The sequence below is a fragment of the Bos indicus x Bos taurus genome, chromosome 1 (assembly GCF_003369695.1).
Source record: "Bos indicus x Bos taurus breed Angus x Brahman F1 hybrid chromosome 1, Bos_hybrid_MaternalHap_v2.0, whole genome shotgun sequence".
Taxonomy (NCBI): domain Eukaryota; kingdom Metazoa; phylum Chordata; class Mammalia; order Artiodactyla; family Bovidae; genus Bos; species Bos indicus x Bos taurus.
In genome coordinates, this window is record NC_040076.1 from 65,713,278 (window position 1) to 65,738,984 (window position 25,707).

The 25,707-nt window shown below is 36.3% G+C and overlaps 1 protein-coding gene across 1 annotated transcript in view; it reads right to left on the minus strand.

The window, feature by feature from the left end:
• Nucleotides 1-25,707, minus strand: part of POLQ (DNA polymerase theta) — a 105,388-nt gene that overhangs the window by 26,964 nt on the left and 52,717 nt on the right. The window contains 7 exon segments of the mRNA XM_027531193.1: nt 504-678; nt 1,992-2,129; nt 3,888-4,081; nt 10,659-10,899; nt 14,481-14,677; nt 17,284-17,427; nt 20,188-23,285. Coding sequence (XP_027386994.1) covers nt 504-678; nt 1,992-2,129; nt 3,888-4,081; nt 10,659-10,899; nt 14,481-14,677; nt 17,284-17,427; nt 20,188-23,285 — 4,187 coding nt within the window.

A 25,707-nucleotide genomic window follows, 5' to 3' on the forward strand; every position in this document is an offset into this window, starting at 1 on the left:
ATAAAGATATAATTCCTGTGTATACTCTCATCCAATCTCAGACATCCAAGTTATTCTATAGAGTACTTGAAAGAAGGAAATATATCTTTAGACTAAATCTCATCTCTTTATCTAGGTAATATCCATCCAAGCTTTGGATGCAGTACTGGGCTTCCTAGGTGGCACAAGTGTAAAGGACCCGCCTGCCAATGCAGGAGATGTAAGACATGAGTGCAAACCCTGGGTTGGGAAAAGCCTCTGGAGGAGGAAATGGAAACCCACTCCAGCATTCTTGCCTGGAAAATCCAATGGACAGAGGAGCCTGCCAGGCCGCAGGCCATAGAATCACAAGGAGTCGGACATGACTAAAGCAACTTAGCACTCACATGTCTTTCATAAATGTTTATAAAACTTCACCGAATCCAATGACGAACACTTGAATTCCTTGGTCATCATAAGCAAATATTACATATGAATATTTTTCGCAAACCTGGATATTATCCACATTTAAGATTTCTCATTACCTGTAGCAGTGTGTGATTGTGATACAGGATAGATTCTTTCCATTCCAAGAAAAGGATTCAGACGTTTTTCCCGCTGCAGGGGAAAGACCACTTTGGTAATAGCATTAGTGATTCTTCTCCACTCTAAGATCAAGCCTGGTAAAGGATGTAATGCCCTTAATTTATTTAAAACATCCTGCCAAAAAAATTATAATAAAGTAAGATCAGACCCTTGTCCAAATTCCATAGCAAACTAGAATCTCTTTTAAGCAAAAATTACAGTTTCAAAATTAAATTTGGTAACTCCTGTATCTAACTCAGCTATTATAAAATTACTGTTTTTTTAGATATCACTATGATAAATCCACAATAACTATAGATTATTAAATGTAGATATGTTAATGTTGAGTAATATCAATTTGAATCTTTGCAAAGTAGCTGCTTCCCACCCTCTACCCAAGTGTTTACCTCATCTCTTTTCTTTACATTTTCCCTCTCCATTGCTCATGAGATTATAAGTTTCCCAGTTGCTTTTTTTTATCCTTTTTGCCATAATACTTTCATGGATTTTGTATCAAGGAAATCTATTTTTAAAACTTTGAATTTTCTATGCTACAGAATTTCAATGAGCCATCAAGGATAAAAACTTGTGAGATAAAAGGGTAATGCAATCAAATAAGTTTTGCTACAGAATGAAGCTGTGGAAACTTCCCCAGGGGAGGCAAGTCATAGTTAATAATATTACGGTCAAAATTCTACAGAATGTGACTTCTGTAGCAGTCCAGTAGTTAAGAGTCCACACTTCCAATGCAGGGGTCACAGGTTCAATCCCTGGTTTCTAGGCAACTAAGATCCCATGAGATATGCAAGGTTGGGGGAGGAATCTATATAAGGTGGCAACTTGGACTGGTCTCTCCATGTGGCTGTACTTTCAACCATTGATAATTCATTCAGTAAAATTGTAAAATTAAGCCTTTTCTCTCTTTTGGCCCATGCATACAGTTTCCATGAGTTGTGATTCAATTTTACTTAGAAATTAACAGATTAGATTCTCAAAATAAATTCATGGAAAACTTACTATTTTGCTCTGAAATTAAAGAAACAAAATTTCTATTAACTTTTTCTTTATTTTTTAAATTCTTCCATACCTTTGTTCATGTTCATTTGACTATAAAAACTATATTCTGCAGTCGGAGAGTAGGGCATGTCTGTCTAAGAGTAGTACATATCAGTAATTAAATAATGTCTATATAGGTCTGAATTTACAAACTTTTATATACTCTTTTAAGGATAGGAAGGACATACTGTTAAGTCATATTATAATCCAGATTTTACATACTTGAATGTCTCCACAGTGTTTGTGGGCAGCTAAACCAGAAATCAATTTGTTTCTGTCTAGATAAATTCAAATGGTAGACTATGTTGGATTTTGATTGCATCAGCATTCTTTCAAGACACCAAATGCTAACAGTATTTCAGATTCTGCCCTATGACTGCCCCAAAGAGCACCTTACTAGTGCTGAACTGTTTTCCCAGCCTTAGCTTCCGTCCATTGTCATTTCCTCTTCTGGTAGAACCCAAAGTTTTCTTGATGCCTTGGTTTTTTCCCTCTCCATTTGGTGGCAACTTTAGTTCCAAAAATAAAACCTGCAAAAAATTTATGCCCCTTTAGTCAAGAATCAAATCACAAGTATTATAATTCAGAAAACGTTTTTTAAAGTAGTCAAGAAAAGACTCTATATAGTTGAAAGAAATTTTTTTGGACAATTTGGAAATAACACATTTAATAAGTAATGGCAATAAAAATCTTAGGTAGACTGTCCATACCCTAATTTAGTCAGTATCAGGTTAATTCTAACCCAGGCTCTTAACAGTCAAGAACACAAGAACGTATATTTTGTGCTGAACAACTAACAAATAAAGTATCAGCAATGAGACTTCAGTTGCTCCGGGGATTGTAAGCTCACCCAAATACTTCTTGACATGGTAAGCAATGTGGCTACTTGATCATTTAAGCCCCATAGAGGATAGGCATGGGAGCTTTTGTGGCTATTGTGTGATCACAAAAATCAGAGAATACTGAAGTAGGAAGGGATCCAAAAAGCCATATAATTCCACCACCACAAAGCTACATCCTGAGAATCCCTGAACAAAAAGCCAGGAGAGGGTCCAATGCAGCAATAACAAAAGCTAGAAAGTGGCCAGTAAGCACCCACTAAAGAAAGAAGGCTTACAAGGAACAGAGATCTAGGCTCTAGGGCAGAGGAAGTTCCCTAAAACATGGATACCTAAAACTCACTAGTTCATACTAGAGGGGTTCCAACTGAGGCAATTCAGAACACTATCGACTCTCTCAAATCATTCATTTATATACTTTCATTAAAATATGTTAGATAGCGTTGCTGACTCAATGAACACAAATTTGAGCAAACTCTAGGAGACAGTGGAAGACAGAGAAGCCCTATGTGCTGCAGTCCATGAAGTCACAGAGTCAGACATGACTTAGCAACTGAAGAAGATTAGCTAGTTTCTCATTTTTTAAAAACACATAACTCTGTGGCTTAAAGGGGGAGTCATTTTTATGCCCTTTATACATTTAATAAATATTTACTTTCAGACAGGTATTGTTCTAAGTAGTTTACACTTATTTTTTATTTCTCACAACTCCATGAGGTATTTCTACTATGAAGTATTTTACTGAGATGTAAAGGGTTGATAAAGTGGCCCAAATTCAAGGAGTTAAGGAATAAATAGAAGAGTCTTTAAAATATTTACCAACATGCTATAAAAGTGAATCACATCTAGAAAACAACAAAACTTCAAAGCTATCAAGTATAAGCACCCATCTATCAGTAACTCTTCCAAAACAACTCAACCATCCTTTGTGGAGTATGGGGAAAGAACACAATACAAACACAATACAAACTATTGGGGGAGAAAAGGACAAACTATGTAAAAATTTATATAAGGCGATAAAAATATTGTAGGTTAAAAAAGCAAAGAGTCCCCAAATCCCTTTTTCACTAACATCTAAGAAAAGTATCTAATTTTGCAGTGAGGAAGCTGTAAGAGTTCATGAAATGACTAACTTCATGGAGAAACATCTACACCATTATACAACTATATTACAGACCTCATCTGCACAACAAATATTTACTGAGTGCTTCCTCTGTACCAGGCAAATCTCCCCATGAAACACACATTCTGGGATACTTCTTCACTACCTACCTATTCATAAATAAAAACATGCAAAGGAGATATTGGAATACATCTCCAAAGTATTCTGGTTAACCAATTGTTTCATTTTATTGGTGTTTAGGTAAACACATTTACGAACTATATACACACAAACCATTTTTTTGCTCTGAAAATGACTTTCTAAATTCTCTATTCCCATTATACAACCTCAGCAATGTCATCTGAACTGGTGAAGGAAAAACTATGGCCAGCTAGTTGATAGGCCTGCATCTCAATTGCATCCAGTTTGGCTTGCATTATGTGTTTCTGACTTTCACATTCTGCAGTACTAAAGCCGATTCCATTTAGTTCCAGCAAGGCTAGGCAGTACTGGGAGGGCATTTCCACTTTATAGAAAACATCTGGAAGAAAAAAAAAGAAAGCAAAAAACATTAATTCACCAGTTAAGTGACTAGTTCAGCATCATTACCTATATACATAGCATTTTTCTGGGAAAATCAGAGATGCTACTAAACTATCCTTCAAGATCCAGTCTCCTGAGCCACATTCTCAAACCATCAGTGAAAGGTATTAGAGTACTTTCCACTTTTCCATTTAAGCTTTGGACTACTAGCTATGTCTATTCGGAGAGTAAAACACGCAACCTTATGGACAGTCTGAATTGTAAGTGACTTCATTTCTCCCAAGATGATGTTTCTGTTTCTACTCTTAGTAAAAAACAAGGTAGCCAATTTTATTTGCTAAGCTGACTATAAAAGGTTAATTCCTCAAAATAATTTCCAATACTCCTGGTCCCATGGTATGCAGACTTGCACAAAGCTAAATATAAAGATTTTATATTTTCCAGTGTTCTAATAAGAAAGGATAAGATTCCTGAAGTAAGAAATCAGAGTATTTTTCCATCTGCTGATATTTGTCAACAGAATAGTCATTCTAAGTCAGTTTCCCTAGTATGTTCATTAGCATATTAGTCTCAAAAATACTGTAAGAAAGGTTGGGATTAAGAGACACTGTATACTATGAATTTCAGCATTTATATATTACTCTTAGATGTTCATGATGCCTGTTAATATACCAAAGGCTCTGAGTAGAACTGAACAAAGACAACTATTTTAATGTTTGTTTTAATCAAAAGACTGAAATCATTTGACTCTAAAGCACTTTATCTGTTTAATATTTAGTAACATCATGAAAAGTGAGTGTTCATAGAACACTCTATGGGAAATGCTATCCTAAATTTATTAAGAAAAAAATCCACAGCAAAGATTTCTACTTCCAGTGTTAATGGGTCACTAGGACTCTGTGTAACCTGGCCTGTTTTCCCCAGTTCCACATACACATATTCTTTAAGGCGCTCCTGGTCTCAGTCAGTAGACCACCAAAAGCAAACAAACAAGTGAGAGCTACTAGCCTCGGATGGTCAGGAGAAGATATGGGCAGTCAGAGCCTGGCTTCACAGGCCTGGAGTCAGAGCAGAAATTCACGGGATATGCGACTAGAGAAACAAAGAACTAGGGTCAGAAAAAGAAGAGTCAAGAGTGATAGGAAGCCAGCCTGGATTCACAGACAGTAGGAAGAAATAGGGCTGCAATGTGAATGAAGTCTTACCCCAAAAAGGTTGAGGGGATAACATATCTTTGGAGTAGCAAGAGAAGGAGAAGCTGATTCTCAGGCTCCTGTTCTGAACCAAAATTCCCAAGAAAAGCTAATGCAGGCCTTGAATGCATTGTAGTTTAGTAACAAGCTGAAGCCAGAGCAAAGTCTTTCCAGAGGAAGGCATCCCCCACCTAGCAAACCCTGGAGCGCTCCACTGATTCCCTAAGACTTGCAGCTATAGAATCATTAGACTCACAACAGAGCACAGCTATGAATAAAGTATATACAAAATTAGAGGAAAAAACAAAAAATTTGACAAAAAACAACAAAATTCTGTAAAGCAATTATCCTTCAATTAAAAATAAAATAAAAATTTAAAAACTATATACAAAATCAAACAAGATGAATACAAACAAACAGCAGGAAAGTGTGATATGTCAATAATCACAATGAACAGAAACACATCAATAATTATAAATTGCCAAATTTGTGGGAAAAAACTGATAGTTTGAAAAAGAAATAAGCTATACTTTGTTTATAAGACACATCTAAAGCATAAGGATCTAGAAGATTTAAAGGGACAGAAAAAAGATGTATGAGGCGAGCAACTAATCAAAAGAAAGTTGATGCTGCCATAGTCATTCCAAAAAACCAGATGATTAAGAATAAAAATCCTATTAGTGGTAGAGCTAGTCAAACATAATGACAGATTTAATGTACCAGGAAAATACACCAATTAAACTTGTATGCCGCTGCTGCTCGGAGAAGGCAATGGCACCCCACTCCAGTACTCTTGTCTGGAAAATCCCATGGATGGAGGAGCCTGCTAGGCTACAGTCCATGGGGTCGCTAAGAGTCGGACATGACTGAGCGACTTTACTTTCACTTTTCACTTTCACGCACTGGAGGAGGAAATGGCAACCCACTCCAGTGTTCTTGCCTGGAGAATCCTTGGGATTGCACCTAATGAAGTAGTCTCAAATGTGCCATAAAATTAACATTGCCTAAACTATAGGGAAAATTAGATATAAATGATTTAAACAACACTGAATTAACAGACATTTATAAAAGTCTGCATCCAGAATTAGTATATCTATATTCTTATGTGCACACTGAACATTTACACAATAATTCAGGTTTTAGGTTACAAAACAATTCTCAAAGAACTTCAAAGAATGGGTATCATACAAACATATTCTCTACAACATATTAGAGATTGAATGTAATAATAAAAGTATAAAATAAGTTTTCAACTACTTGAGAATTAGAAATAATCTTATAATTTATCCATCTAAAAATGTCACACCAGAATATTTTAAATATTTAGGATAAAACAACGAAAACATTACATGTCAAAACTTGTAAGATATAATGAAAGTAGAACTTTGAGGAAATTATAGCCTTAAATACTTAAATTCGAAAAAGAAAAATATGATTTGAAAAGTAATGAGCATAATATCAAACTTAAGAATTTAGAAAAAGGACTGCAAATAAAGTCAGGGGAACTAGAAGAAAAGAGATTATATAAAAGTTCACAGAAATCAATGAAACAGAAAACAAAAACAGGAAAGATCAAAGGTAAAAACTGGTTTTTTGAAAACACTGAAAAATTGGATAAACTTCTAGTGTGATTAAACAATAATATTATGAAAGAAAAAGATATAACAAACCAGAGATATAAAAAAGAAAAAAATCAGCAATACCTTTAGATAAATTCTTTAAAAAATATATAGGCTACTAAAACATTACCAAAAAGATATAACTGAATAATCTAACCTAGATAGGATATTCAAAAGCAGAGACATTACTTTGCCAACAAAGGTCTGTCTAGTCAAGGCTATGGTTTTTCCTGTGGTCATGTATGGATGTGAGAGTTGGACGGTGAAGAAAGTTGAGCGCCGAAGAATTCATGCTTTTGAACTGTGGTGCTGCAAAAGACTCTTGAGAGTCCCTTGGACTTCAAGCCGATCCAACCAGTCAATTCTAAAGGAGATCAGTCCTGGGTGTTCTTTGGAAGGACTGATGCTGAAGCTGAAACTCCAATACTCTGGCCACCTCATGTGAAGAGTTGACTCATTTGAAAAGACCCTGATGCTGGGAGGGATTGGGGGCAGGAGGAAAAGGGGACGACAGAGGATGAGATGGCTGGATGGCATCACCGACTCGATGGACATGAGTTTGAGTGAACTCTGGGAGGCCTGGTGTGCTGCGATTCATGGGGTGGCAAAGAGTCAGACATGACTGAGCGACTGAACTGAACGGAACAGTTATTAAAGAAGTCAAAGTAGTAGTTAAAAATACTTCCACAAACAAAGTTTATAGGCAAACGCTATCAAACTTTCAAAGAATACATCATGCCTATGACACATAAACTCCTCCAGAATAAAAAGAAGCTATATTCATCAACTCATTCCATGAAACTGGAATAACTCTCTTACCAAAAATAAAGTACAAAAAAGAAAAATTACAATCATTTTACAACCAATGAATTTGCAAAGTAGAGACAATGTGATCAGAAAGATTTCTTTCACATTGCTGTTGAAAGGACAAATTTTGTACAACCATTCTGAAAAACAGCTCACCATAATCTTGAAAAGTTGAATACTCCCATTTCCAAGATGGAGCAATTCCACAGCAAAAAGAAATTCTTACCCATTGTAGCAGGAGACGTGTAAATTTACAAGAATATTTATAGAGAACTATTTGGTATAGCAGAACAAAAAATAAAAGAAAACAAAACTAGAGACAATCTAAGCATTCATCAATAGGAAAATGAATAAATATATTTTAGTGTGCATGCATGTGTGCACACGCATGCACACACACACAGTGATACATTACACAGCAGTGAAAATAAGTAAACTATAGATACTTGCAATAATATGCATGAATCTTCCTAACATGATGCTGAGTAAGTAAAACAAGACAGTGTGACAGATGTTTTATAAAGTTAAAAAACAAGCAAAACCAAATAATATATTGTTTGGACTTTTACATATTAAGAAAATAAGGGAATGATAAACATAAAACTTACGATGTATAAGGGAAGAGGAGCACCCAGGTAGACAAATGTCTGAGTTGTTAATGTGAGTTAACAGTTAATCATTATATTAATAAAATAATAGTGACTAAAAAGAGGACCTATATGGACCAATGATGAAGAGGTAATGAAAAATAAGATTATGACTAATATAAATCTGTGCAGCTGAGGTCCGTTGAAAAAGAGAGAAATCAACTCACTCCATACCTAAAAAAATCATCTCATCTATGTTCAAGCTACTTTAAAAGGAGCTAATTGATCAATGTGAAGAGAACAGTACTTTGGGGTCAAATTAAGCAAAGACACATTCTGCTATCAATATTTATTCATACTCAAACAAAAATCAGCTCTCTATTGGGAGAAAGTCAGCTAGAATACACCTCCCCAACAGGCAAGATGATGAGAAGAGAAAAAGATGAAGATTCTGGAGGCCTACTAAAACTAACAAGTGTATTCTGAAATTCCAAATAAAATGTGATGGTTGTCCACATTCTCTCCCAAAACTTCCCTTATTTCAATGTACTTCAATTCTATGTATTCTTTGAATAAGAAATATTTAACACTGTACAAGAATTCATTTAACACCTCCAGGTCACCCACTTCTGAAAATATGCAGGGAAAAAAAGCTTTGAAGGTACATAGAAAACATACTGTGAAAGCTAAAAATTATAAATCTAGAAGGTCTCTTACACTTTTCTGAAAAGGAATATCAGTCTTTTTTTTTTTACAGGTGAAAAATTATCTTTTAAGTAATGGAACAGTCCCCTTCCAATTAGACTGAAAAACTTACAAATCTGGTAATGGGCAATAAATGTCTAAAAAATTACAGACTAATTCATATCACCATCATCAAATGTCAGTGTCTAGAAATTATACAGACTACCCAGGATGCCTATCCTAGAGGCAGACTAGTCAGACTAAGAGGGAATTAGCTATGTTCATTCAGCATTATTGTCCATGAATGTAGAAGTAGTCCTGAGGAAGGTGTGCTGTGTACTCCAACTTCTTTATCTGCCTACATTGGCTTAGAAAGGCTGAGTTTGAAATACTCCAATCAATGCCTGTTGAAGAGCTGCTAATTAATATCACTTAATCAAGTCTCCTGTAAGCAAATAAGCCAGTCTGTCCTTTTGTATTATTTTATTCCAGTAGTATCAGGGGAACTTTATAACCAGCACAGAGGGTTTGTGCTAGAAGTAATAATAATCATCAACTAATACAATCCTGAACACTCACTGGAAGGACTGATGCTAAAGCTGAGGCTCCAATACTTTGATGCTGATGTGAAGAATCAACTCATTGGGAAAGATCCTGATGCTGGGAAAGATTGAGGGCAGGAGGAGAAGGAATGACAGAGGACAAGACGGTTGGATAGCATCACTGACTCAATGAATCCAAGCAAACTCCAGGAGATGGTGAAAGACAGAGAAGCGTGGTGCATAGGTGTCCACAGGGTCGCAGAGTCGGACACGACTTAGCGACGGAAGAACAGCAACAAGTGCCTAATGTGTGACAAGTACTAAGTTCTCTAATTTAACACTTTCAAAATTAGAACCAGACTTAGAGAGTTAAAGTAGCCTGCCCAAGGTCCCTCATAAATACATAATACAGATTCAAGCCCTACTCTTCATGAATTCATCAGTCTCCTGTTTGTAATGTTAATTAATCAGCCAATCCATGGTTTATATCTCCTCACAATGAAGCCAACCTTGTTTTACTTCATCATTTTCACCATAAGTATATATTATGCTCTCTGAAGTCAAAGTAGACAATCTGGGCCAGCAGCCTGCACAATAAATCCACACTATTTCTCACAAGGGAAAAAAAGATTCACATGAATACACTTTGCTGAAAAAAATAACTGTTAAAGAATTCTACAAAGAAAATAGTTCATTGTTTTAAATCCATAAAAGATACATTCTAAGTGTATTTCTAAAACCATTCGATAACATTCAAATATAAAATTAGGAATAAATGAACAAAATGCTCAGCAAACTATGGCCAATCTGGGGATAGATGTCTGTTTTTGTAAATAAAGATTTATTGGAACACTCATTTTCATACTATCTATAGCTGCTTTCATGCTATGATGGCAGAGTTGAATATTCATGACTGAGATCATCTAGCCTACAAAACCAAAACTAGTCACTATCTGGCCTTTTACAGCAAAATTATTTATGTTGACTCCTGCACTAGACAATCAAAAGAAAGGGTCTGCATAAAAAGTATAACTTCTATTTAAAAAAAAAAGTGTAATTTATCCACCTGTGACAGAGTAGCTAAATACAGAACTATCCCCAGTCTTACAACATCATAAAAATGCCAGGAACTGTTTTTTTTACCTTGAAGGTTTTCCTTCTTCAACAAAGAATTAAGTTGATTCATAGAGTTGAAGATGAGAATGGACTCTACAGATGCTCTGTATCGTCCAGAATGCGTAGTGCTGACATTCAGCCCTAGACTTTGAATTCCTTGGCCAGTCTCTATTTCTTCCAGGAGTGGAAGCTCATGAGGAAGAAAATGGGAAACTATGCTGTGAAGAGTCGGCTCCTTGGAATCTGGATCTAGTAACCAGGATGCCACCTGAATGGGATAACAATCAGAATACTTTCTTGATTTTCCAAAGACATTTCTGAAGGGGAAAAAAGAAAGCTCATTTTTAATCTCATTCATTTTTACTTAATACACTAAATACTTATGCAGTATTTCCCAGGAGAGAAGGAAAGGACAACTACACCAAGATAAGGAAAGGATAATTGGTATAAGAAATAACCTTTTTTTTTTTTAACCAATAAGAGCAATGACCGTCAAAGAAGAAAAAGTTATATTTTTCCATTACTGCAATGTGCCTGCTGATTTACTTCAGAAGTCAGCTTGAAAATCAAATGCCTTTGAGCTAACAAAAATCATATTTCTGAAAATGCAGCTGGGTTTCTTTTCCATTGAGGCTGACTTTGGCTTACCTACTGTTATAATAAATTTGGGCCAATATAATTTTAGGTTTATTTAATTTTCAACATGGGAAGAAGTGAGACATAAACATTTAACCATTACAAGTTCACATACAGTATTTTAGATGCATAAGACTTTCTCTTAAAGATGAGGACCTGTCACCATGACCATCCAACCTCTGATTTGACTGCTATTCTTAGCTTCCCTATGATACTAGAAGTCCTGCATTTTCTAATACTAGATTCAAGCAGTTTGAAATTGGATTTAGAAGAAGGAATCTAAACCTTGTCCATAATTTCAAGCATTACTAAATGACTCAGTTACTTCTTTTATAGGCTAAGAATTCAGTTTTAGAGGGGGGGGCACAATCTTGTATATTATAATAAGAAATATAAATTGGGTCTTCCCAACAGAGATAAGGCAGGCTTCCTAGATGGCTCAGCAGGTAAAGAATATGCCTGCGAAGCAGCAGATGCGGGTTTGATTCCAGGGTCAGGAAGACCCCTTGGAGGAGGAAATAGCAACCCACTCCAGAATTCTTGCCTGAAAAATCCCATGGACAGAGGAATCTGGTGGACTACAGTCCAAAGGATCATAAAGAGTTGGACACACTGAGCTCTCGCAAAAGAGATACAGGTTATCTTTAGTTATGCTAATGTAGTGTCTTGGAATACTCCTAAGTCACCTAAGAACACAGGCTAAGTTGCCAGGGGTAATCAATCCTGTGACAGGAGGGCTGGAACTTTCCGTTCCACCTCCCCGAACTCCTGATTAGAGGAAGAGGCTAAAGAGCAACTGACCACCAATGGCCAATAATTTGATCAATTGTGCCTATATAATGAAGCCTCCACAGGAACACAAAAGGAAGGGTTCAAAGAGCTTCTGGGTTGGTAATTACATGAAGACTCGGGGAGAGTGGCAAGCCTAGAAAGGACAGAAGCCCCACATCTCTTCTTACAAACCTCGTCCTATACATCTCTTCATCTGTGTTGATCTGTGTCCTTTAATATCCTTTGTAATAAGCCAGTAATCTAGTGAGTAAACCGGTTTCCTAAGTTCTGTTAGCTCCTCTAACAAATTAACCAAACTCAAGGAGGGGGTTAATTTGTTAGAGGAACTAACAGAACTTAGGAAACCGGTTTACTCACTAGATTACTGGCTTATTATAAAGGATATTAAAGGACACAGATCAACACAGATGAAGAGATGAGGGGGTTCGGAGAAGGCAATGACACCCTACTCCAGTACTCTTGCCTGGAAAATCCCAGGGACAGAGGAGCCCAGTGGGCTGCCGTCCGTGGGGTCGCTAAGAGTCAGACACGACGGAGCGACTTCACTTTCACTTTTCACTTTCATGCACTGGAGAAGGAAATGGCAACCCACTCCAGTGTTCTTGCCTGGAGAATCCCAGGGACGGGGGAACCTGATGGGCTGCCGTCTATGGGGTCGCACAGAGTCGGACACGACTGAAGTGACTTAGCAGCAGAAGGAGGGGGTTATGGGAATCTAATTTATTTACAGCTGGTTGACCAGAAGCACAGTTAATAAGCTGGGCTTGCAACTAGTGCCTGAAGTTGGGGGCTTGTGGGACTGAGCCCTTAGCCTATGGGATTTGATGCTATTTCCAGATAGAAAGTGACAGAATTGAGCTGACTTTTGGATATCCAGCTGGTACCCAGTGAACTGTTAGTGATACAGCAACAGGCTCCCACCATTAGAAACTAGTGATCAGAACCCTTTTAGAGGTATCGAATAAGATAGTCTCATGTAAAAGTTGGCAAATGTTTCTTATAAAAGTGAAATTTTATAAATTAATAGTTTCTCTTACATCAAAAATGCTATGATTAGTAAAACCAAGTATGGAATATTTCAAATGGTTTACACCAAAGTTGCTATATAAATCTGGGAAGCCACTGTAGCTTTAAGAAGCTCATATTACCCATATTCTCATTTTGGACTCTGAAACATCAAAAATGATAACCTTTTATATTGAGTAAAAGGTCAGTTTAGAAACTATATGAAATGTATCACATAAACAAAGGCTGGTTTGAAATATAGGAAAAGACAGTGTCATTAGTTTACCTGATAATGCCTTCAAAGTGAAGTGAAATTCACTCAGTTGTGTCCAACTCTTTGTGACCCTGTGGACTACACAGTCCATGGAATTCTCCAGGCCAGAACACTGGAGTGGGTAACCATTCCCTTCTCCAGGGGATCTTCCCAACCCAGGGATCAAAGCCAGGTCTCCTGCACTGCAGGCAGATTCTTTACCAGCAGAGCCACCAGGGAAGCTAAAGAATACTAGAGCGGGTAGCCTATCCCTTCTCCAGTGGATCTTCCCGATGCAGGAATCAAACTGGGGTTTCCTGCATTGCAGGCAGATTCTTTATCAGCTGAGCTACCAGGGAAGCCCCAATGCCCTCAAAAATCTCTGCCAAAAAAGCTAAAGAAGCTAAAAAATTATGTTATTACCATTAATTATGTTGTTAACAACCAATTAACATCATATCTCAATTCAATTAATACTCCACACACCTCATGTATTCTAGTCTCAAAAAGGGGAAAAAAATGATATCCCTTTCAGGGCTATGATCCAATAGATAAATGTCTTCTGAAAGTGCATTATATGTTTATATATAATCATATAAGTGTATATTACAATAACATAAGTTACTCTTTCCTTAATAATTCAGTCATCTTTATAAACAGTGTATCAGTTTGCTATTATATGGGAAAGTTCTTACGGGTTAATAAGGCCATTTATCCCTATGCTAAATGGCCTCTAACTACTATCCTTTGTGATCTCTTATATCTATATATGCTTTTACTATTTTCTGTCTCTATTCTCATGGATATTTGAAATATCCTACTATCATGTATTTAAATCTCACAGTTCTCCTTTCATTTCTAACTTACTATGACACAGAAAATATAGAATATATGACCAAAATGAAAACATTTAAGTCTCTGAAAAAGGTATGAACTTTAGTGCTTGGAATTTATAACATCTCTGTTTTTATCTACATAGAGGCATCTGGTGTTAATAATAATCTGTTCTGGATGAATAGGATTACTGGACAAAGGAGTGACTACCCTAAACTACTTAAGCTGCAGTATTGAAGCTAAATAAATACCAAGTCATTTAAGAATTAACCCTAAACATTAAAATATTTTTTGAAGTATACAAAAATTGTTGAGATAAGACAAGAAACCTTAGGATCTTCGTAACTTTGTTCCAGGGAGATGCCACAAGACAGAAGAAGAATTTTATAACTCTGGATGAAGTCATAGATGATAACAGAACGTTCTTTATCAGATTCTTTGTGAAAGCAAGATTGAAGGTGCCGTAATCTATCCTTCACAGTCAGGCTTGGATCCAGAGAAGGTGGGATCAAACTGGCACTAATTTCTTAAAAAAAAGAAAAAAAGTTTTAAGGCAAAAAGTACACACATTCATTTGAAGTAGCAATCTTTAGTGCTAACACTGAAAAAGACTCAAAAGCCTCAGAGTTTAGTTCGGCATGACCTTATTTTCCAGGTCATGTTGGCTATATGGATGCAGTGTTTTGAATTCTAAAAATTAAGGTTTGGGCTAGGTGATTTATAATGATCTAATTCAGTTCAGTTCAGTTCAGTTGCTAAGTCATGTCCGACTCCTTGCGACCCCGTGAACTGCAGCACACCAAGGCCTCCCTGTCCTTCACCAACTCCCGGAGCCTACACAAACTCATGTGATTGAGTCGGTGATGCCATCCAACCATCTCATCCTCTGTCATCCCCTTCTCCTCCTGCCCTCAATCTTTCCCAGCATCAGGATCTTTTCAAATGAGTCAGCTCTTCGCATCAGGTGGCCAAAGTATTGGAGTTTCAGCTTCAACATCAGTCCTCCCAATGAACACCCAAGACTGATCTCCTTTAGGATGGACTGGTTGGATTTCCTTGCAGTCCAAGGGACTCTCAAGAGTCTTCTCCAACACCACAGTTCAAAAGCATCAATTCTTCGGCACTCAGCTTTCTTTATAGTCCAACTCTCACATCCATACATGACCACTGGAAAAACCATAGCTTTGACTAGATGGACCTTTGTTGGCAAAGTAATGTCTCTGCTTTTGAATATGCTATCTAGGTTGGTCATAACTTTCCTTCCAAGAAGTAAGCATCTTTTAATTTCATGGCTGCAATCACCATCTGCAGTGATTTTGGAGCCCAAAAAAATAAAGTCTGACAGTGTTTCCACTGTTTCCCCATCTACTGCCATGAAGTGATGAGACCGGATGAAATGATCTTAGTTTTCTGAATGTTGAGCTTTAAGCCAACTTTTTCACTCTCCTCTTTCACTTTGATCAAGAGGCTCTTTAGTTCTTTTTCACTTTCTGCCATAAGGGTAGTGTCATCTGCATATCTGAGGTTATTGATATTTCTCCCGGCAATCTTGATTCCAGCTTGTGCTTCTTGCAGCCCAGCATTTCTCATGATGTACTCTGCATATAAGTTAAATAAGCAGGGTGACAATATACATGCTAAGTTGCTTCAGTCATGTTCAACTCCATGCAACCCTATGGACAGCAGCCCACCAGGCTCCTCTGTCCACAGGATTCTCTAGACAAGAATACTGGAGTGGGTTGCCATTTTCTTCTCCATATACAGCCTTGATGTACTCCTTTGCCTATTTGGAACCAGTCTGTTGTTCCATGTCTAGTTCTAATTGTTGCTTCCTGACCTGCATACAGGTTTCTCAAGAGGCAGGTCAGGTGGTCTGGTATTCCCATCTCTTTCAGAATTTTCCACAGTTTATTGTGATCCACACAGTCAAAGACTTTGGCATAGTCAATAAAGCAGAAATAGATGTTTTTCTGGAACTCTCTTGCTTTTTCAATGATCCAACGGATGTTGGCAATTTGATCTCTGGTTCCTCTGCCTTTTCTAAAACCAGCCTAAACATCTGGAAGTTCATGGTTCACATATTGCTGAAGCCTGGCTTGGAGAATTTTGAGCATTACTTTACTAGTGTGTGAAATGAGTGCAATTGTGTGGCAGTTTGAGCATCCTTTGGCATTTCCTTTCTTTGGAATTGGAATGAAAACTGACCTTTTCCAGTCCCGTGGCCACTGCTGAGTTTTCCAAATTTGCTGACATATTGAGTACAGCACTTTCACAGCATCATCTTTTAGGATTTGAAATACCTCAACAGGAATGAGCTCTAATTAGGTAGGAGAAAATTCTAAACATTAAGATTCTAAAAATAAATCTACATTTCTCAGAATGTGAAATTAAAGACAAAAAAGTTATTTGGAAGTAAATTTTTAAAAAAGGAACTCATTTTACAGGGAAGTTTAGTATAAATGTATAAAACTACATCTAAAATAAAAGAAGTTCAAGTAACTACTCACCGTACGATGTTTTCCTACAAAACAACTGAAAATGTTTCGTGCTTACTCAGGAATAGACATTACACGCATCTTTTAAAATGTTTCCTTATTAATTCTGCTTCTAAAACCTAATAATCAACTAGGTATCCAACCACCATAATCAGCTCACAAATTATTTCTAGATCATATCCTTTTAACTCTATGACCTTTCCAAAGCCTGTGTGATTCAACTACTGTAGACGTCTAGCTCATCATTGCCTCTAAATGAGTTCCAGATATACCAAATAGGAGGAAACAAGCCTGTAAAGAAACTGCTTTGACCCAGTCTTCAGAAACAAATTTTCTAGGTGGCCAGCACGTCCTTAAGGCTCCACTACCCCCAGAAAGAAAACATAGTATTAATAGCTCCATGTGACAAGCAGAAGGGAGAAAGGGAGATTGGGGGGTGCTTCTTAAAACATTATTCCAGATAATATGTGAAATAATGTATACAATAGCCAGGATTTTTTAAAAAATGAAAAGAGTTTTCTTATTACTAAAAATAAAGTCTAGGTAAGTATCAGGAGACTATTCTCAACAAAAAAGTCACTATCCTCATAGAGGTTGCATTAAAATTATATAACTTAGCCAAATAGTGATTACTTACCAGAATGCTTTTGTTCCTTCTGCAGTGAAAAATAGTAAGCATCTTTTCCACCCCAACATACTGCAAGCCCAACCAGTAAGATGTCATCACAGTCTTTAACAGGAAATCCATCATCTCTAATAGAGGCTTCTTGAGGGAAACTAACTATGTAAATCCAAAGTGAAATAGTTAAAAATCTCTAAAAGTCATTAAATTGAACATTAAATATGATAATAAAAACCATTTGATAAGCAAATTTTTCAGATCCCCTACAATATGCATTAAATGGATAATCATTTTTAGATGTTTATAAGATCTTTCTAGGCATCCCATCAATTAAGATAATTGTCACTATGAAAAATCTACCAAAGACTTCTTAAAAAGAGATCTGTAATAATGACTAAGTTTAAAATTAACTTCAAGTTTTTCAAAAGCTGCATTTTGAATTTTTATAACTCAAAAATAAAGACCCTTGCACACCACAAAAAATTTACAGCAAACTCAGCAACTTTTAACACTTAGAAACTCCAACAGTTTTTAACAGTTTAACACTTAGAAAAACCAAGAGTCTTGCTGCTGCTGGTTAAAAATTAGGTATGGTTTTGTATATGCAGTCAACATTTTTCCTAACATAATACATTTTCAATTCCAAAGACGCTGGTCAAAAACATTAGGTCAACAACTAATCTATCTTATTTACAATTATATCCCCAATACCTGGAAAATAACTGGCACATATTTGTTAAATTTAAGTGGAAAGTTTTTAATCTTTCTAACTTCTAGCACAGGAAATGTACTCAATTTTGTTTGTTGGATGAAAAATAGAAAGAACTAGTTAACACTGAAGGTACATAAAACTTGTCATTAACACATATTCTTCCTGAGTTGAGTAGCAAACAAATACTGAACTTTATGAACAAATTGATTCATAATACAGAGATTTAAGAAATTTCATCAAATCTTTGATTTCCACAACATGTTGTCAAGCTGACTACAGCTATCCCCCATAATACTGAATCATTACTGTCATGAAATAAGACAGGAATACATGGTATTATTTGACTAAAAGTTTCAAGTCTCTGAAAACCTGGAAGAGTCCTGTGAGGCTTTGTGGTCAACACTGCAGTACAGAATTCATGACTATCAGTGGAGTTATAAATTCTACTTGAGATAAGTCTTGGCAAACAAGCTAATACACACTGAAAATAAAGTGCCTATTTGTTACGTACTTCTGTTATGACATAAGTGAATAAGGATATTACAGTTTAAGAGAAAATAATTCATGCTGCTGCTGCTGCTAAGTCGCTTCAGTCATGTCCAACTCTGTGCGACCCCATAGACGGCAGCCCACCAGCTCCCCATGAGCAATGATAATTAATACAAACCATCATGTCTGCCATTTGCAACAACATGAATGGACCTGAGTAAAATAAGTCATACAGAAAGACAAATACTGTATTTTATCATTTATATGTGGAACCTAAAGAATTAAACAAATGAATATAACTAAAGATAAACAGACTCACAAACAAAGAGAATAAATCAGTGATTGAGGATAAGGAGGTGTGAGGGGCAAGATAACAGTAGAAGATTAATTAGTACAAACTACAATGTATAAGTCAGCCATAAGAATATATTGTACAGAAAAGGGAAATAGAACCATTATTTTACAATTACATTAAATGGAGTATAATCTATAAAAAACTGAATCACTATATACCCAAATCACTATATACCCCAAATTAATTCAATATTGTAAATCATTTATATTTTAATTAATTAAAACCATATCATTATGGTGCCACAAAAAAGCTGAACCATATTCAAAATATACATCTTAAATTTTAGAAACATATTCAAACTAATATATTTTATATATATATGATTATTACATATATATGTGTGCTGCTGCTAAGTTGCTTCAGTCATGTCCAACTCTGTGCGACCCCATAGACAGCAGCCCACCAGGCTCCCCTGTCCCTGGGATTCTCCAGGCAAGAATACTGGAGTGGGTTGCCATTTCCTTCTCCAATGCATGAAGGTGAAAAGTGAAAGTGAAGTCGCTTAGTCATGTCCAACTCTGAGCGACCCCATAGACTTCAGCCTACCGGGCTCCTCCATCCATGGGATTTTCCAGGCAAGAGTACTGGAGTGGGGTGCCATCGCCTTCTCCATATATATGTGTATATATATATGATTTCTTAAGAGAAATGTGTTTAATGGTAAAGCTCAGCACACTTTACACTAACACTAGGCATGACCAAGAGCTAAAGCAGCAGATATATATGAGAAACTACCACAGAGCCTCACAAAATAAAGAGATGAGCAAGACAACCAAACAGAAAAGCCCTATGGCCTCAGCCAGGGCAAAGCCCAGAATGGCATAGAAGAGCTATATTTAACAGACAGGTTCCTGAAGCATTAAGCTGTCAAACACTGTTCCAATTCTGGCCTCTGAACCAGACACACCAGCTGTGGTGTCTCCAGTCGCAATAAGCTTGGCTGCTGGGTCAGTGACTTGGGCGACAACACTGGTATGGAACTCCTGTGGGGAGCTGCTATAGCAAGGCTGTTCAGATGGGCTCTCTGGCCTACTTGGAAGGAGGCAGACACAGGATTGATAGACCCCAGACACAACAAAAGATCAGAGCCAGAGGAACAAACAATGTCCTAGTGGTCTACACTTTTTCAGTCTACCAGCTTTGCGCTCTTGGCGTCACTGCTCAGCTCTCCTACCCATGTGTCCAGATGTTCCCCATCTCTTACACAGAGTTGCACTGAACAACAAAGCTGTTCTACATGTAAACCTACACAGGAGAAACTTATTAAACTTTGAACAAATTTATTACATTTAATATCCAATTCTGCAAAGTCTCAGTCACACTATTTTACATACAAATGTAAAAGATTTTTTTTTAATCTTACCTTGCTTAAACATACCACCAATAGTAGCACTTTTAGAAGATGTCAAATTACTGATCTTTTCACAAGCCAGTGAGATGGAGAATCGAGTTTTGCTTTGCCATTCCTTCATGAATGTTTGAAAGAGAGTTTGGTTACTTGCTACATCAATTATGGCCAAACTTTCAGGACTGCATGAGGCTAGAGTTAACTGTGATCCATTCTGCAGTAACTGCGGTGAAAAATTTGTGTCTCTAATAGAACTGTTATCTTTAAAACCATTTCTACTCTCTGGATGTAAATCATGGTTTTTATTATTGGAAGGTGAGCAAAATGAAGAACTTTCACCAAGTTTAAAACCATGACTAATTTTCTTAAGTTTCACAGATGTTCCAAGAATATCTGGAAATGCCAACTTAGAATCAGAAGGAATAGGTGTAGGAGGAATGAGTCCATTATCACGAACTATACAGTTTTCTTTACAAGGCAAGAGGGAGGTTTCACCATGAATGACATCGTTCTGTAGTGCCTCAAGATTGCCTCTTACTACAATTTTAGGTGAAAATGGAATTCCTTGTACTTGATTTGGCTCCGTATTTGAAATCACTTGTCTGTCATTTACCTCTGCATTTTCTCCATTCAAACCAGGCAAGTCTGTAGCAGTTAATTTTGGCTTTTCATTTTCTAGAGGACTGGACACTTGGTCTAAAATCCTTTGCAGTCCTGGACTTAAATCAAATGATGCTCCTAACCATAGAAATGAATTATCTTGCCTTGTGCCAGTTAACTTGGATTTTTGAGACCTTTTATCTTTTTCTTCTCCAATTACTTCTCTTTGGGAATCATCATTACCTACAGTCACTTGATCACTCAGTTTCAGTATTTTTAGAGATTCTGCAGTATTATGTTTCTCCTGGACAGGAACTATGTCTACATTGTCCAAAGCTGCAACCATCTGGACAGAATCGATTTCTGAAAATATAATAGACTCATCACTGAAACAAGACAATGGCTGCTGATTATCTTGATTCTCATTCATATCTGGTTTTTTAATTATGCCCTCTGGTTGTAGACACAGAGAATCATCGAAATGGACTGATGTTATTTCAGAAGGAAGGTGTTCTTTTTCTTGTCCATCAGGTCGTTGTTCTTCTACAAGGTAGTCTTCACTGAAACTGTCAAACAGTAAACTACCACTCAAATTCAAACTTGTTTCAGGAACTGGCAGACACTCTACTTCTGTATCAGTAGGAATTCTCTTTTGAGGAATCACAGGTATAACTGGCTTCATAGTTTCTTGTGTTTGATAACCTTGAAGAAAACTATTTAATTGGGAGTCAGTAACAGAAAGTTCACTGCCTTTAAAACATGGGCCATTTTCCCCTACTAGTACTGGAGAATAAAAAATTGGCCTTTCTGGAGTCAGGGTATCAACCTCATGTGAATCAGTGCTTTGCTTCACAACATCTACAGTCTTATGTTTCAAATGATTTGTCATTTCTAGTGAATGCTGTTCGCCTGGAAAAGCAACATGAGGCTCTTTCTGAAAGGAGCTCATTGAGCTCTGTTTGTCTAGGTTCTTCTGAATCATCCCTGTTGCCAGGCTGGTATCCTTGGGTCCTTCTTGGTTGGCATTTGCAGTTGCTATCTGCTGAATTATTTTCTCTGACTGAGTATCCAGGTAGAAACTATCTTCAAGATCACAGAGATCTAAACCTAAGTCAGAAACACAATTATTTTTAGTTCTGTCTGCTGCATAAGCATCTGTTCTTCCTTGTACTCTAGGAGTATTTAGAATATTCTCAGGCTGGCCTCTTAATTTACCAAATGCTCCACTTGGTAGATGTACTTCACTGGGTATCTCAATGCTGCTTATGATATCTCCTGATGCCTTAAGATTACTTGATTTATTTTCCTCAACATTAAACTTTGTACTTTCACATTTCATAATAACATTTGAGTCTCTATTCAAATAACTACTGTCTGTCTCATAGGGTATTTGTTTTGCTACTGTTGTATTCAGTTTGATGTGAGTATTTGTCTCTTTATTAAACTGCTTTTCCAGGCACTGGTTAATTGGATGGGTGTCATGGTGTTTCACATAAACATTCTGGATTTTTGAATCATTTTGTATCACCACTTTATTTTTTTTTTCTGATTCAACAGCTAATTCTCTTCCATTTTCACTGACCACACTAGTGGCTTGAATCACATGTTTACTCTGAGATCCTGTGATCAAGTGTTCCCCAAGAATATCATTAGGTATTTTATTGTTCCTAGAACAACTTTGTTCTGTTTGTGATGCAAATGGTATTATGTTACATCTTCTCTCAGCACGGAAAGATACATTTTTAGCAAATGGCTCTGGACTTCTAAATTCCATACTCATCTCATCTAAAGTAAAAGAGTCTTCACAATGAATAGAATTAGACATAGTCCGTTCTTGTAAATTGATTCTACGCATCTTTGTGTCTTTCACAGGCCTACTGTCGCTGGATCGTTTTCGATGCTTACCATGTTTCCAAGATTGAGAGATTGTACTCACTTTTTCTGAACTAAAATTTAAAGCTTCTCTTTTTGTTTTCCGTGATGAGAGAGTCCGAACAACTTTCGAAGTGCTTGCTTTCCCCTCATTCAGAGAAGTTCCTAGCTTTCCTTTTTTAATACTCAAAGAAGCCTGTTTTTTCCCTCTGGAGATGGAATGATGACACTCTTGATTCCCATCCTGAAATTTATAATAAAAGGAATCTGTATGTTCTCTACTTTTATCTAAATCTTGCATGGTATCTGGTAAGTGATTAACAGAATCACTAAATATTGTGTCACTTTTTTTCTTTGATGTTAATCTTTTGTAAGAACTCTTAGTTTGAGGTATAAATTTGTGTTCTTTTACTTCGGACTCACTGCTGGTCAGTGAGTGTGTATCAGAATTTAGAAAGGAATGTAGATTCCATTGCACTCCCATTTCAACTAAGTCCTGCTGCAGAATCATTCTGGCTTCTTCTACTATAAGGGTTGCTGCTTCCCTTTCACTTAAACCTTTTCTGCCTGTCACCCAAATAGTTCGCATATTTCGACGCTCTTCAACTGCTTCCTCTTCCTCATCCACTGCCTTTCGAGTACTATACAAGAGACAGGAAATGAAATTAATTAATGCATTGATTCATTCATTAATACAAGTATTTATTAAGCATCAATCTGAGCTTTTCTAGTAACTGAAGAAATAGCACAGATCAAGAAGAAAGTATATAGACTCTCAAAGAACTTACATTCTAAAAACAAAAAACGTTAAAATAAAAATAAAAAAAGTTAAAACACATACTGTGTTAACTGTTGATAAATAACAGTTGTGTTAAAAAAAAAAAAAAAAAATGAAGCACCAGAAAGGTATGAGTGGCTCTGCAATTTTTAAATAGCATCATCAGGGAAGGCCTCACTAAGACAGAATCCTTAAACAGAAAACTGGAGTTTATCGACAGAATGTGAAACAGAGCTCAGAGTAACTACAAGAGATACAAAATGAAGCGAGATAATTCAGAACTGAGAGATACAGAGGAGAACCAAAAATTTTTCATATAAATTCTGCCCAAATATCTAGCTGACCTCAAAACTATGCAACTGTGTGCAGACTCCAAGCAGCCAGGTAAAAGTCTACACAACTGAACAAAGATTTGAACTATTGCCTAGAAAAGTTTGAGTTCAGCCAAGCTAACTGACTGATAAAATATCAGTGCTCTTCATAGTAAAATAATAGATTCTACACCGTGAATAGTCTAACATATATGTAACTGAAATATCACAAAGAGAAGATGAACAGGATGAGGGAAATTTAATTTTCCATAAAAATTATGGAAGCCAAGAAACTTCTATTTCTAGTGAAGAAAGGAGAACAGGGACCAATTTAGCATCTCATCCACAATTAAAAACTGAGGCTAGGCCATAAAAGACACTGCAGCTTCCATTTTGCTCTCTCTTGGGTCAATCACTCTGAGGGAAGCCAACCATCAAGGCATAAGGGTGTCATGAAGCTCTGTGGAGAAGCTCATGTGTAGAATTGAACACCAAATTGCCAGCATGTGTGTGAGTTATCTTAAAAGCAGATCTGAGTCAATCCTTCAGATGACTACAACCCTATGAGAAACTCAAACCGGAGCTACGAGGAAAGTTGCTCCCGAATTCATGACTTGCAGAAACGCTGAGATAATACATAATACTAGTTGCTTTTAAGACACTAACTTAAGTACTTTGTTCCAAAGAAATAGTTAAAACACCTAGTAAAACTATCAAAAATATGAAAAATAAACCTCAAGGCCTACATATCTGGACGGGCAAAAGAATCACACTCTCATCAGAAATCTCAAAAACAGCACACAAAGCAAAGAGATAACATTTTCAAAAAACACAATAAAAGAAAGTATAGGCCGTCCAACCAAGATGTACTTCAAATATTAAGGTTATGGAAAAACAATTTTAAACATACAAGAACTTGGAGAATTCTATATTATATAAGCCCTCCTCATGAAATCTAAATCTACTAGAGGATAAGTTTCATCTGTTCAAAGACAGGAAGGAACACCTCAGCAGTAAGAACAATGGTAAAAATCTGAATAACTAAAAATGTAGATTATATTAATCTTCCATTCCTACCCCTACAAGGAAACAAAGGTGGAAAATTAACATACAAAATTTATATATTGAGATAAGGTAGAAATAATGCACTTTGAAAATAGAAGGAAAAGGTAGAGGGTAAAAGAAAGCTAAAGTAAGTTCAATGTCAGTGACTGCTGTTAAGGCAATAGATAGGAATTATGGAATACAATTAAAATCTTAACAAACCAGATAATAAAAGGTATCCAATAAAACAAAAATATAACTTTTCTAAATTTAAAAATAAAGTCCCAAAGAGCACCCTTAGATAAAGAAACATAGCAAACATTACATAATACATAATTATAAAATAATTTGAGAGAATTTACACCAGACATATTATTCATATCAATGTGAGCAAAATTAAATTATCTATTAAAAAGATCTTCATATGTTCATTTGTTATTTTTAATTATTAAAAAATTAAAATGAGGAATTACATTATAAATCATCAAAGCATACATACACCCAAAAAAAGATTTTCAATTTGTATCAGAAAGCAAAACACTACTACAACTCAATGTGGTACACAAAATTCACATCTAAAACAAAGCGATTCAAGAAAGCTAAAAATAAAGGCACGGGAAAAGGAATTTCCAGGCAAAGGGAAACAAGAAGAAAGCAGTGAGGGGCACTCCAAGAAGGGTATAATTTAATGCTCAAAACCAAAAGCACAATAAAGATAACTGTCTATCAGTCATATTTACTATGAATATTTACACTCTGAATAACAAGCCATCAGCAAACACTGTAAGAGACACAAGGGGACAAAGAGAGAAGCACACTAACAATTGGTAGACTTTAATAAATAATTCAAAGACAGATGAAGTACTGGCATTGGGGAATGAATAAGACATAATTAACACAATAAGGTAGATTTTGTGAAAATATCTCATT